Below are 14,674 nucleotides of genomic sequence, written 5' to 3'. Positions count from 1 at the left end.
GGCAGATGACATGTGAGTGTTGTGCGGTCAGGCGTCCTTCTTCTTCCATTTCTTGGTACTTCACCCCACCCCCATGTCCCAGTTCTTCAGAGACCTTCCTTGACTTCATTGTGTAAAGTACCCACCCAGCTATCCAGTCATGTCACCTCTACTTTATTATAATATCTGACATTATCTTTATTTGTTTGTTTATTGACTGATTGACATTCAGTTAAAAGTTAAGCTCCAGGAGAACAAGGACTTTGTCTTGATCACCCCTGTGGTCTCAATGCCTAGACCAGTACTTGGCACATAGTAGATGTTCAATAAATGCTTGTGGGAGGGATGAATAAAGAGGGGATTTAATTAGGCATTGGAGTGCCCAGGTGGAACCTTCCTTCATGACTTAATAAGTAGTCTCCTCCTTGAACTAGAGTGGCTTCCTTCCCTGTGACCCTTGACACCCACTCTGTGACCACACAAACCATGCGTCCTGCAGACCCTAATCCACGTGTTGGGTCTTCTTTCCCATGTCTCTGGGGAACTCTGGATCCATTTTTCCCACTTCATGGTCCAAGGAACCAATTTTTTTCACTCACTCCACACCAGACTTGCCCAAACCCCATGAATGTAGTAATCTTTGCCCCAGGGAGTGTGAAGGTCAGAAGTAAAACTAAAACACACACCACGGAGCAGGGCTGAGCTTATGGTATTCACAAGAGCGTCTGATGGCTCTCCTGTGACTCATCCATTTATTATAATATCAGAATATGACAGTGTTGAAAAAAAATGCACATTATTTATTCCATACTAGGGAAGTGGCACTATAACATTGTTTTTAAAAACATCTTAAAATTTTTCCTCTTAGAACCTATTGTTGAGTTAGAGAAATAAGCTTTGCCAAATGCCCAATTCTGTCTTTGCTGGTCCTGGCTAGCTGGCATCTCTCATCAACTTTCCCTAAGTGTTTCCTTTGGCACTTTTGTCTAACCCAGACTGGAAAACATGGATAAGTACCACCAAAGCAGATAACGCCCTAGCTTCCCAACTGTCTGAGTGGACTGGGAGATGGCTGTGGGGGAAGGCAGGGGATACTTTCCTGGCCACCAAGAAGGTGTTGGAGTGTCTGTCTCAGGCTTCACTCTGGCTGGATGCCCACTGTGGAGCAGCAGGAAGAACTTTGGCCTGGGTAGACACCTGGGTCTATTCCTGCTTTTGGCCTTAATTTGCTGGATGAACTTAGTCTCTGGGCTAAACACTCCATTTCTTTGATTCTAAGGTTTACCACCCACCAGGGACCCCCTTGGAACCCCTTGGGTTCCTTCAGCTCTTTAAGGGGTAAGTCTGTTTATGCTAGATGCTTCTGATCCCAAAAAGGGCAGTGGGTGGCTGCTTGGCTTTAGGGTTCAGTCTGGTGACAGCCTTGTACGTGGTGAAGGGCAAGCGTTAGCTCAATCGCCATCCTGGCCTCCTGGTTTCTGGGGGGTCATCTTGGGGGATCTTCTTGTCTTGCTCTGACCCTAGGAGGTTTCCCTTACTCTCCTTGTGCCTCTTCTCCTTGTCCTCCTCTCTGTCATCTTTCTCAAGTGTCAGACTTGGGTTTCTTCCTATGAGATTGAAAAGGCAAAACCATCTTCTGAAAAGGGCCTTTTGGCATGTTAATAATAGTAACAACAACAGTAATAATAACAACAGCATCTTACATGTAAGGTTTTTAGTTTACACTTTACAAAGAGCTTTAAATACATCATCTCATCAGCCATCTTAGGGTCCCTTAGTTGAGTCAAAAAGGTACCCTTCTTTTCCCTTTCCCTGAATCCTGCTCAGGGAGAAACAGAGCCCAAGCCCCCTCTTCTGCACATGTGCACATACCCACACACAAGCATTGAACCATTGAGCATGAAAACTACTTGATTAAACTCTTCCTGCCCTGTGGGACTTTCTATTTCTAGAATTTGGCTGCTCAAATAAGAGAGCTTTACTTTCCATTTGTTAGAGAAACTTCATTTTGGGGAGGATTTTTTTTAATGGTCCTGCATTTGGCACTTTGTAAAGTCAGGACTTCCAAAATTAAAGGGAAGGCTCAAAATCAACCCCACGCCGAGAGAAAGAATCTAGTTCTTTTGGCAATCTTGGCTGATTGCGGCTGGTTTCAGGGTTGCGCCCAGGGAGTGATCGGGAGAGAGAGGCCTTGGATTCGTTGGGGAGGCAGAGGGAAAGCCTGCAGCCTGGCGAGTCCTTCCAGAAAGCCAGTGACGCTGGGCTGGGCTCTCGAGATAGCAGGCTGAGTGGGCTTTGTGATGGGTGGGGAGAGGCTAGCAAGGAGTGTTGGTGGTGGAATAAGGCCCAGGTCCACCTGCCTGGGTGGGGTGGGCTGGTGGGGCACGGGGAATAGAGGGTGGGGTGGGGGTGTTGGGCAGATCCCAGGGCAACCCTTCCAGGGCAGAACATCTGAGCTTCCACAAAGGCTTTTGTGACCTAACTGGAAATCAGCATTGTCTAGCTATAACAAACTAAAGTGAACAACTGGGAGCCCCGAAACCCATTTTGGGTGGCAGAACTCTATGTCCTGTTCCAGGCATTTCTCTACATTGCCACCAGTTCTCTTCCTAAAACAGAGCTTGTCTTGGCATTCCTCTGCTCAAAACCATGCTGGGTCCCTGTGGTCTACCCTGCTACACACGGCTCTTTGTGGTTGAACGCCTGCCTTCGTGTCTACTCTTTATCTTGACTCCCCGGTGTGCACCTCAGGCGCCTTCCACCCCAGACCTCTGACTGTTCCCCAAACTTACCAGGCCTTTTCATATTTCGCTTTTTATTTTTTTTATTTTTAATTTTTTTTGTGAGGATGATCGGCCCTGAGCTAACATCTGCCAATCCTCCTCTTTTTGCTGAGGAAGACTGGCCCTGGGCTAACATCCGTGCCCATCTTCCTCCAATTTATATGGGGCGTCTGCCACAGCATGGCCCGACAAGCGGTGCATCCATGCGCTCCGGGGATCCGAACCAGCGAACCCCGGGCCGCCACAGTGGAGCATGTGCACTTAACCACTTGCGCCACCGGGCCGGCCCCCATATTTTGCTTTTTAATAGGCCATTCCCTGGAAAGTTCAACCCCCTTTTCCATCCCCTGGCAAACTCCTATTCATCCTTGAAGACCCAGGATGGGACATTTCATACGCTGGTCAGCCACTTTCCTTGTTTATACCGCCATTAGGGAACTTGTATACTAAAGCAATTGTCCATTTCCATGATTGTTTCTGGCCCAGGCTGTAGGATCCTTAAAGGCGGGACATGTTTCTTTCACACAAGGGGCAATTTCTAGAGTCAGATAGCCTGGGCCTGAAACCTGGTACAGCAATTTATTAGACATCTGCTCTGTGTAAGTTCCTTAACTTCTCCATGCTTCAATTTACTCAACTGTAAAATGGGTTAGTAATGTCTTTACTACAGGGTTGTTTTGAGAATTAAATGAAAAAAAAATTAGGTTGGTATCTGATGTATAACGTATAAGTACTAAGCAAATCTAGCTATTAATATTTGACACTAACCCATCATAAGGTACAGTACCTGGAACAAAACATATTAATATGCATATTTTAAGTAAATTCCTCCGTCTTATCCTTCCCTCCCTTCTCTTTATCCCTTTCGTCCTTCCATTCTTCGTTTCCCCCTCCCTTCCCTCCTCCCTCCTTATCTGCCACTTGCCTTGCGCTCTGCCATCTTCCTTTCTTTTCTTTCTCCCTTCTTGCTTCTTTGAGCCTTTGGCCCATCATTGGTCCTCACAGAAACACTAGGCTCCTCCGGGGGCCCTCAGAGCTGGAAGGTCCACTCAGCCCCAGTCTCCTCCCTGACACTTCTGCAGGGAGGCTCCTGGGGAAGCAGAGATGGAGGACGCGAGGCAGGGAGTTGGTGTGAGCAGCTGAGCCCCTGGGCCGTCTTCACTAGCCTGACAGGGTGGAAGGGGGCAGGTGGGGGTGGAACGGGGCAGGTGAGGGTGGGGGAGACAGGGGCAAGTCCCCGTCTGGAGGGCGGGCAGTTCTTGGAGTGGAGTCAGGGCTGGACGGGCTGCCCTGGCTCACCTGCCTTGATACGTAAGTCCCTCTCTCTAGAATCTTTCTGGACATGAGGGAGGCAGAACAAGGAATGAACAGGACAGACAGACAGCAGGAAGAATAGCAGAAAACTGTCTACTTTCCTTTTCTGGTAAGGCTTCCCTGATGAACCTAAACTGCCTGCATCTCCCGTGTTTACACCATTCTGGAGAAGGAATCTAGAGCTTTGAGTCTGGGCTCCAGGCCTGGCTCTTCCGCTTATCACATGTGCAGCTTAAGGCAAGAATGGAGCCGGAGAGAGGCCTCAGTTTCCTTATTGATGAAATGGGCTATGCTGCTTTACCTCTCCCAGGGGGCAGGGGTTACATGAATGAAATAAGGTGTAGTGTGGACAAGCGTTGGAAAATGTAGATGGGTGAGGGGTCTTTGTCATTATCACGGTGGCCTGAGGATCAGGTGGCAGAGGCCTGTCTGTCCCATAGCAAGAGCCTCCAAGAACCTTCTGGAATTGGACTTCTACCAGGGCTGGGGGCAGGCTTGGCTCCTGGCCTTCCTCATCCCAGCAGCCCTGGCTGCCTGCTCTCCTGTATCATCTCATTCCCCTGTGAAATTGGCTGGAGGGAGGGGAGTGATTCAGAACGTTCTGGCGGAAGGGCCAGTGGCTGGGGCCTGAGGAGAGAGGCTGACTCCCTCCCTCCCCTCCCCCAGGAGGACTGCATTCCTGGGGAGGGACAGGAAAAGAGCAGCTGTTCTAAAACTCCGCAAAACAGGCTCACATGAAGCCTGTGGCGGAGTTCAGATAGTTCTCTAACAGAACCTGGGCCAGCCAGGAAGGGGAAGGGGGGCTCCGCGGTAGGTTCTGACCCTGCAGAGGGCCTGGGGCAGCCACTGCTTAGGGTCTCAGAGACTCTGAGAAAACTGATACTCAGCAGCTTTTCCTGGAAGAACTGGGCGTCTTTGCCATCGCAACCAGGACTCTTAACAGCTGGGTGCTTACAGGGAAGAGAAAACAAGGTAGTTCAAGATAAGAAACAAAGAAAAATCTTTTCCATCTCTCTCTTCCTCTTATCCTTCCTTTTCCTGAGCTCCGTACGCAGGTCTTGGTTTCTGCTGACATGATAGTGTTTCCTAAACATAAAAACTTCCTTCTTCTTCTGACAGGCTATCACCTCTTTATTCTTATCCTTTTGTTTTAAAACATTTTTATTAGTCTTTTTTCTTAAAATTTTTAACAGCTGTTTATAAAAACACGCCAAATACACAACACAAAACAACTTGGTAAAAATAACTCACTATATGGTCCATATACTCAGATGGTGTGATATATTTTTATAATAAAAGATGAAAATAGTCACTTTCCATAATAAAAATAAGTTCTATTTTTTGTTTATTTTACAATATACTTAATATTCTCTTCTTCTGTCTCCTCTCCAGCTTCCATTTCTTCACTCCTAATCTCGAGGGGGTCGCACGGGGCTGCTCCCAACCCCAGCAGCCTGGAGTCTGAGAGGTGGGGGGCAGAGGGCTTAGGAACACGGGTGGCAGCCACACTCTAAGTGTCTCTCCAGCTCTTCTACGAAGGAGGAGCCATCCGTGCACTGGAAGACGTATTTCCGCCGCTTGCTGCGAGTGGGCTGGCAGCACTGGGGCCCGCAGCCCCCGCGGCATTCCATTACGGGCACCTTGGAGGCTGTGGCACATGATGTGTAACCTTTCTGGCGGCGGATCACCTCTCGGACTATCTCCCCCAGGCATGGATTCTCTGCAGAGGGCAGAAGAGGTAAGGTCAGGGCATTGGAAGTGTAGATGGCTGGCAGGCCCATGGGCAGTTCCTGGGTTAATCCACCCCCCCCCCACCCCCCAGCTATTTGGCTTTTCTGTGCCATGCTCTATACTAGATTTATGACTAAGCCCTGAGGATATAATGGTGACAAAAGTAGGCTTGGTCCCTTCCTTCAAGGAACTTAAAGACCAAGCCAGATGTGGCAAACTGGTAGAATCTGGGCTAAATCCTATCCCCAGGCCAATTTTGATTGTGTTACACATGCTTAAAAACCAAGTTAAATGTCAACATAAAAAAAAACCAAAACAAACCCAGGAGATAGGACCTAAAAGGTGGGATTTCCGGTTTCTTTGAAAACTAGGAGGTTTGGTAAAGCTGAGCCTGCAGCCCTGCACTGCAATGATGGGCTGAAGCTGAGTGTTTTAGATGGGGCAGGAGATCTCCAGTTTGCCCCAGTCCCCACCACTCTCAGTAGCCTGTCTCTGTTGGTGTAGAGTCTAGACACTAATTATATAATCAATCATTTAAATGAGTATATTTGTAATGCTAAACTGAGGTGGATGCTACAAAGGAAAGGAACATGTTTGTACAAGAGCACATACCAAAGGAGCCTGACCTAGCCCAGGGGTATGTCTCTGGGAAGTGACGCTGGAATTGAGATGTGAATGAGGAACAGGAGTTAATGAGCCAAAGAGTCTGCAGGGATGAGCTTTTCCAGAAGTCCTAGAAATAAGTGGAGGGAGAAGGAGGGGAATGGGACGCCCCTCTATCTGCCTGAATCCTCTGGACCCTGCCCCAGCTCTTCATCTCCACCCCTCTCCTGTCACTGCATTGGCAAGGCACTGAGGAGCAGAGTAATGGCCTCAGAGCCAGGGTCCTCGGCCACATGGCCGTAGACAAGTCACTTGCCATCCCTGGGCCTCAGCTTGTCTGGAAATTGGTGACACATTTCCACGTCCTTTCTCCTACTTCACAGAATGAGAACAGGCTTTACGCATTTTAAAGCTTCAGGTGATTAATGTGATGATGTAACGTGAGGTTTGTTACGCTTGATACAGTTTTGTAAAATAAATACGAGATTTGTTAAAAGAATCAGAAAAGGACTAATGATACCGGGTGTGGGCGCGCGTGTGTGTAACGTGGGGAGGGAGAGTACAAATGTGGCCACCTGTTAACTGGGCAGTCTGGTGGAAGGGACTATGAGAGCTGTTTATATTGTTCTGGCAATTTTTCTGTTACATCTGAAATTATTTAAAAATACATTAATAAAATTTTTTTCAAATCATCAGTTTTGGTTAAGAATAGTATTTCAACTCGATATAAAACGTGAAAGAGTCCTCTAGTGATGGGGTGGCCCGCCTAGGAATCTGGTGGCAGGGAGGAAAACTTCTCAGTTTCCAGGCAGGAGAAAAACCCCCAAGGTGAGACAGATTAAAAATTAAATATAATTTAATTTTCCTTTTTTGAGCTTACCTCAAAATTAATACACTAAAGGGGCCACTAGCCGAGATAAGTAATTTGATGTTTACGAGAATGGATCAGACCAAACAACTGTCTTTTGTTGACCCAATAATGGCAGGAGGATTGGAGGGAGGCTGTAGAGCAACATCTGAAACGTTAATACGCGTAAGAGTCAAGCACTGAGGGCTCTTGTTAAAACGCAGGTTCTGACTCAAAAGGTCCGGGGTGCGGCCTGAGAGTGAGCATTTCTAATAAGTTCCCAGGTGAGTCAATGGTGCTGCTCAGGAGGCCACACTGTGTGGCGAGGGCATGGATTAGTTTTGAAGGCATGGCATCTCAAGGGCTGACAGCTGGAAAAGGAGAGAAGGGGAGAGGAGCAGGGAGAGAGACAGGAGCAGAGGGAGGGGAGGGGAGGCGAGGCAACAAGGGAGGGTTTTGAACTGCTATGTTTTGGGGCTAATTTGTTACACAGCAACAAACAGGAAGGTACAGTGTTGCCCTCATTTTCAAGATGAGGCAACTGAGGCTTAGAAAGTGACTTAACCAAGGTCATGCAGCCTCTAAGTGGCGTAGCCAGAGCCGGAACTTAGGCAGTCTGGATCCGGAGTCCAACGCTGACTCCCATGTCCTTCCTAGGTCCCCCCTCCCATACGCACAGTAGACCCACCTTGTTCGCAGTGCTCCCCACTAAAGCCAGGCTGGCACAGGCAGTAGGGCTCCCTTTGATCTGAGACGTGGCACTGCCCATGGTGACACTTGAAGGCTGAGCAGGCATTGGCAGAGTCATTCTTGTGGTCACACAAGGCACCTCCGTAGCCCTCTGCACACTTGCACACGTACGAGGTCCTGGTTGCCACACATTTTCCGTGGTTGCAGCTGTTGGCAGAGGAAAGGATGAGCGGGGGGACCAGAGCAGAGAAAGTGCTGCTGGAGGCTTCCTCTTCCACCCCAGCCAGGGACCAGGCTCAGACCAGGGGACCCAGAGCTCTGGGACCTTTGGCCTTCCCCATTCCCTGGTCTGCCGTCTGCCAGCCCAGTGGCTGAGCATCAATCTTTTCTTAAATACTCTGTCCCAGTTTCCAACCAGCTGGAGGCTCATGAGCACCCCCCAACGTCCACTGCCAGCTGTGACCACGACTAGGCTAGCTTGCTTGCTCTTTTTCATACAGACATCAAAACTCATGTATCCAAGTGGCAAGTCACTGCTTGGAAGAATCTAAGCATTCTCTAAGCATTTTAATTGCCTTACCATCTTAATTTTTATTTATTTATTTATTTATTTCCCCCAAAGCCCCAGTAGATAGTTGTATGTCATAGTTGCACATCCCTCTAGTTGCTGTATGTGGGACGCGGCCTCAGCATGGCCAGAGAAGCGGTGCGTCGGGGCGCGCCCGGGATCCGGGCGCGCCCGGGATCCGAACCCGCACCTCCAGCAGCGGAGCGCGCGCACCCAACCACCAAGCCACAGGCCGGCCCATACCTTACCATCTTAATTGATAATAATACCACCATTCTTATCGCCACCACCACCAGCTACCACTTGCTGTGTGCCAGGCATTGGGGTAAGTGTGTTACACGGAGCTTCATTCTTAATTTCTACCAGCACCTCTCCTCTGCTGCTCCTATGCAGTAGTCTTACCCCTCCACATCTCATGGATGGAGAAACTGATGCCCAAGTCTATATTCATAATCAGGATGCAGCATTGTCGCTATTGGGATGACATTCAGAGCCAGTATTTACTGTAGACACACACACACACACAGTCTCGAGCTCCACAAGAAACTCAAACCCTTTAGAGTGGTCTCTCATTCCTGATCCAAAATATCATTTCCCCACTTGATCAGTCAACCAAATTCCCAGTCTTGGCTCTGGTGGTCTTTTTGGCTGATTCAGGTTTCTTAACATGGAGAATATTGGGTCTAATATACTTAGCACAAGGCCTGGCACATAGTAGGCCCTTAGTAAATATTTCCCGAATGAATAATGAACTATTGGGCCATGACATGTGACTCGGTTTTGTGTGATTATACACACCTGGTGCTTTGCACAGGGGACCGGCTGAGGGGGCAGCTGAGTCGGAGCTGAAATTCACCCTCGTTCCCCTTGCCAGGCCGAATGCCCACGGGGCTGTGTCTGGCCAAAGGGGCGCCCTTTTTCTGATTCACACGGAGGCAGCATAGGGGCGTGTTGTGGTTCTGGACAGATTCTCAAGGCCCCTGGACAGACGCAGGTGTTTTCAGCAAGGCCCTCGTACACTGATGCCTCTGAGCGGGACCTCTGTCTGGATGTGTGAGCTCCTGACCTCTGGAGCAGTCACACTTACATAGTCCCATCTACAGTCTGACCACAAGCCCTCCGGCTTCCATCAGTGCCCACTTCTCAGGTGGGGCGGGGGTGGGGGCAGGGACTGAGTCCATGCTGGGGGCCCGAGGGGGAGCCCGGGCTCTGGGGACACTGACCTGTGGCCGAGGCAGGGGTCCCAGGCCTCCTGGTCGCAGAGCGGGCCGGTCCAGCCCGGGTGGCACTCGCACACCACGCTGTCCTTCTCCACCGAGCGGCACAGGCCGTGCTTGCACACCGTGCAGGACTTGCAGCCCGGCGAGACCCCCAGGGACTGTGGCGGGAGGGCCTTGAAGTCCTGCAGCTCGTTGTTGATGCGTACCTCGTGGATGCAGCCATGGAAGCCGCCCAGCGGCCGGTCTGTGCCCTGGCGCAAGGCTGAGAGGCCCGTGGAGGTGGGGATGCCTGTGGGAGGGTGCCAGGACAGTGGCCTGAAGACCCTCCCCTGCCCCCCTCGCCCAGACCTCCCCTGAGAGCGAGAAAGAGCTGTGTTACGTGTTCGGGGTTAAGTGCTCACAGCACCGGGCCTCTGCTGTTCAAATCATCGGAATGGGCCAAAACATGGGACCTTATCCCCACAAGGGCACGCATCCTTTGTCTTGCACTGTGACTCTAACAAACGTGAATTTGCTGCCAATATGTAAATATAGAAAATTTCCTATAAAAATCCATATTTTGGGCTTCTCTAGAAAAAATGAGAAGATCTGGCCATGCACTGCCACGTGGCCACACTGGCTGGCTGAAGGAGGACCACGCTCTCTAGGCAGAAATGGGTGGTGCATCACACCCCTCCGCTGTCCCCACGGGGCCTCCATAGCCCATTGTTACCGGCTCTGCAGGAGAACGCAGGGCAGGAGAGCTGGAGTTTGGGAGAGAAGAAGGGGTTTGGAGGAGCAGCCTCCACTAGTGGAAATTTGGGGATCTTCACTGGGAGAGAAGCTGTGTCCCTTCTGGGAGTGCTCTGGGCCAAGGGCTTTCCCTGGACGCCCTGCACCTGGACCGGCTGTCAACAATGCAGATTCCTGGGCCCATTCCAGCCCTCCAGAGGTGGACTCCCTGGGGAGAGGTCTTGGGAATCTCTGTGTTGAACAAGCTGCTCTGGTGCCTTTTTTTTTTTTTTTTTTTTTTTTTTTGCACATAACCCTTTGAGAACTACCCACCCAGGGCTGCATCTCAGGCCCAGGCTCTGCCAGACTGGTGGCTGCTTCTCCTTTGGTCTTTGTTCAACCTCAATCTCAAACATGTTCTTCTACATGCATCAACTGAGCCTCACAGGGTCTGAGGAGGTGGCAGAGCAGACGGAATGTGACCTGAAGCCCGCAGATCGTGGGACCTGGACGCTGCCTCCATGTCCTTCTCTACGTTCCATCGTCACCTCCCTCCTCCATCCCCTCTGAATAACTTGTAGTTCCCAGAAGGAGCCCTGCCCTCTCTCCTTTCCTCTTTTCCTCCCCATGACCTGGCTAACTAGTCACCCTTTAGGGATCAACTTGGTTGTCACTTCCTCCAGGAAGCTTTCTCTGATTGGCTTTGGCAGTGGGTACTAAGATGAGAGCAGGGGAACCCCAGCCAGGGGGCCTGGGTGTGGGTGCCCGAGCAGAGGGCAGGTGGAGGTGACAGAGGAGGAAGGCTTTACCTCCAAGGTAGAGGGGGCTGTTGATGCCCACTGCCGGCTGCTTCTGGAGCTTCCCCAGGCTCTTGGGGACTCCTTTGTCCACCACCAGGTTCAGGGTCTGGTTTAGCATCACCAGCTCCACGCTGTGAAACTTCCCATCATTCACCGTCTCCACGCTGGGCAGGAGAGAAGGGGGAGGGCCAGAGGGTTTGCTGAGTGATTTCCATGGCCTGGCACTGGGCTGTGAACTTGACTGGCACTACTTGCATTTTGTTTCACTTGGAAATAACTTCAAACTTATGTAAGTTGCAAAAATAGAAACAGTACAGAGAACACCCATTACCTATTACACCTACAAATTCTCCTATTAGCTCCATTTTCTTTATCATTTATCTGTCTCTATAGACATACACACACATACACATACACACATATCTATACACAGACACACACACACAGTTTTTCTCAATCATTTAAAGGAAAATTACACACATCGTGGCCCTTCATCTCTCGATACCTCAGCATGCATTTCCTCAGTGTAGGATCTTCTCTTATATAAGCACAGCACAGTTCTCAACTTTGGTAAATTTAACTTCAATACCATACTTGTATTTAATCAATCTGTATTCTGATTTTTCAGTGGACTTAATAATGTCTTTCATAGCATTTTTTTTCCTTTCAGTATAAGATCCACTCTAGGGCCAGGTAGTGCATTTGGCTATCATGATTTGCATTCTTTTCGAGCATTTCACAGAGTGAAGCGAACTCCCTCCTCAGACCACCTCCTCAATTTTGCTCTACTGCACATCACTGGGACCTTTCTTTACTTAACATACGTTTTCTTCAACTGCTCCATTTTCCCGTTAAATATCAGTAAGGATAAAGGCTAGCATTCTTCTAAGGAATATTGTCCATGAAAAACATATTTCGGTATGATTTACATATTTTCTCTAGTGCATATGAAAAAAATTATCTCACAGTTAAAATGTCAGTAGTGTGTCTCTGTCCCACCTAAATTCATCTCATGCACGTCCAGTGCATACCACATTTGGGGAAATAAAGCCTTACAACACTCCTGCAAGGTACGCTTCTTAACCCCATTACAGAAAGGAGGAAATGGAAGCCCAGGGAGGTTAGATAATTTACCTAAGGCCCCACAGCTAATAAGTGATAGAGCATGGATTTGAATTGAGGTACACTCAGCTTTGAAGCCCACATGCGTTCCCTTTCCCCGTGCTGCCTCCATCAGCACCAGCAGCCACTCACCGAGGGCTTATGAGGCACAAGAGCAGAGTCACTGCTATCATTTGAACCTCACGATAATTCTGTGAAGTGGTGTCAGATATTCTATTTCACAGATAAAGAGACTGAGGCCCAGAGAGGCTAAGTGATTTGTCTGAAGTCACCCAGCTAGTTAGTGCCAGAGACAGAATTCATAGGCAAAACTTTTGACCCTTTCCACTACTCTATCCTTGGCAGGGGCTGGGAGGAAGCAGTGATGAGACGCGACAGAGGAGTTTGGGGATATGGCACCTCCTTCCCTGAAGACAATGGCTCTCTGAAGAGCAGGCTGAGCTCTGTCGTATCCACTGATGGTAAATATGGAGGCTCCCTCCCGCCGTGAAGTCTCCCTGGTGAATCCCCAGGAGAACTGGCCCCAACAAGAGGATCCTGGGAGGGAGGTGGCACTGGTTACCCAGCAGGCAGGGACAGTTTCAGTGACTGACTCGGAGTTAGAAACTTCAGCAGCCAAAGAGGTGAGGGAGATGCTTGGGAAAAGAGAGTTGGGGTGTAGTGGAGAAAGCATCGAGTCCATTCCAGCCTCTTACTCTGGGTGGGATCGTGGCCAATCAGAGAAACAGAACCTCTCTGGTCTCAGTTTCCTCATCTGTAAAAGGGGGAGACTAACCTGACAGAATTATCGTGATGATCAAATCAGAGGAGGTACATGAAAGTGCTTTGTAGACTGTAAATTACTGGGAAAATGTGAACAATTATTATTAATCTTATTTAGAATATTAACAGAAACCTACCATTGTCTGCAAACCTAGTGACCTCTGCTCTAGTGCTGATCTCAGGATAAACTGATGGCAGGGGGACATGCAGGAGCCAGGACCCTCCCAAATCCATCAAGAACTCTTTCCTCTCACATCCATGCATCTACCCAACCATCCACCATCCACCCACTCATCGATCATCCATCCATCCAACCACCTATCCAATCATTCATTCCTCATCCATCCACCCCCCACCCATCCACCTACCGAGCGTCTGCTATGAACCACATTGTCTAAGGCGCTAGGGATCAGTGGCAAATAAGACAAGTACCTTCACTCACAAAGCTCACATATTCCTTAGCCTTTCCTCTCAATCAAATGACCAACTTTTCAACGTAAATTCTGGTCAAGAAATAGGGTAGTGGAGGGAGGTGGATTTGTGGCTAACACAGTCCACTGGGGGAGCTGGTCTTGTGATGGGGAGCCAAGAAGCCATAGGAAGGTAAAGCTGTTTCTATTTCAGTAGCCTCCAGCAGAGGCCTGTGACCCCACAACTAGTTGGTCATGGTGGGTGGGGGAATGAGGGCTGGTGTGCAGAGACCACAAGCTTCTGACCTTGAGCCCTCACAGTTTTCTAAACACACATGCAAAAATATGCAGATATATCCCCAAACCATTGGCTAAACTGATGCTGCCCTGAATGCAAATGAGCTCCCCCCACCTCCCTGGGGTGAGTAACTAGATGCTGGGCAGCCACCTGTCAGAGAGGGAGCTGTAGAGAGGCTGCAGCTCTGGGCGGGTGGTCTTAGCGTTCTCTTCCAATATTAAGATTCAGGGAGTCTGGGGCAGCTGCTTTCCCATTAGAGACACACAGAGACACAGCGAACAAACACACACCAGTAACCCCTCCCCGCTGCTGGATCCAAGCCCTTGCCTTCTTTTCTTCCTGTGCTCTCCTAACTAACCCAGGCTCTGGTACTCTGCCTTTGAGGGCGCCCGGCTTGGAGAGAGTGGTTTGGCAGGAGCTGCAGGAGCACAGAGGACTGTGAGGCCACCAGCTCCTGACCCCTGCAACAGAGTGCTGGGCTCTGCAGTGCCCTAGCCACCTGGCTCCATGGAAGGCCTCCCCTGATGCCCACAAGGAGAGTCCTAGGCAGGCCCCTTCCTCCTTTGTACTCTTGAACCAGTTCATGCTCGGGGGTTGGAGACGTCTAGTGTCACACTGCGTCCTCCAGCTGAGGGACCCGGGGCAAATCACATCAGTTCTGTAAGCCCCACTTTCTGCTTCTTTCTATACAGTGGAGATGGTGATGGTGTTGACCTCACTGGGTTTTAATGGGCAATGCATGGCCCTTGATACCTAGCAAGTGCTCAGTAAAGGTGGAAATGATGATCTCCTTGACCCCAACCCTAGGCTTGGAGGAGCTGGGTGTGGCGGAGGGG

General features: G+C 49.7%; 1 protein-coding gene across 1 annotated transcript in view; it reads right to left on the bottom strand.

Annotated features, from left to right (window-relative positions):
• Positions 1–5,340: 5,340 nt before the first annotated feature.
• The window catches only part of SLIT3 (slit guidance ligand 3), a 602,543-nt gene continuing 593,209 nt past the window's right edge, over positions 5,341–14,674 (bottom strand). The window contains exons 33-36 of the mRNA XM_014786114.2: positions 11,256–11,410; positions 9,739–10,024; positions 7,946–8,154; positions 5,341–5,796 (exon numbers count right to left, since the gene is read on the bottom strand). Coding sequence (XP_014641600.2) covers positions 5,561–5,796; positions 7,946–8,154; positions 9,739–10,024; positions 11,256–11,410 — 886 coding nt within the window. The 3' untranslated portion in view covers positions 5,341–5,560. The remainder of the gene's footprint in view (positions 5,797–7,945; positions 8,155–9,738; positions 10,025–11,255; positions 11,411–14,674) is intronic.

Source organism: Ceratotherium simum, chromosome 4, assembly GCF_057802395.1.
Source record: "Ceratotherium simum simum isolate JZ-2026a chromosome 4, ASM5780239v1, whole genome shotgun sequence".
Lineage (NCBI taxonomy): Eukaryota > Metazoa > Chordata > Mammalia > Perissodactyla > Rhinocerotidae > Ceratotherium > Ceratotherium simum.
This window is presented reverse-complemented; position numbering and strand designations above follow the sequence as displayed.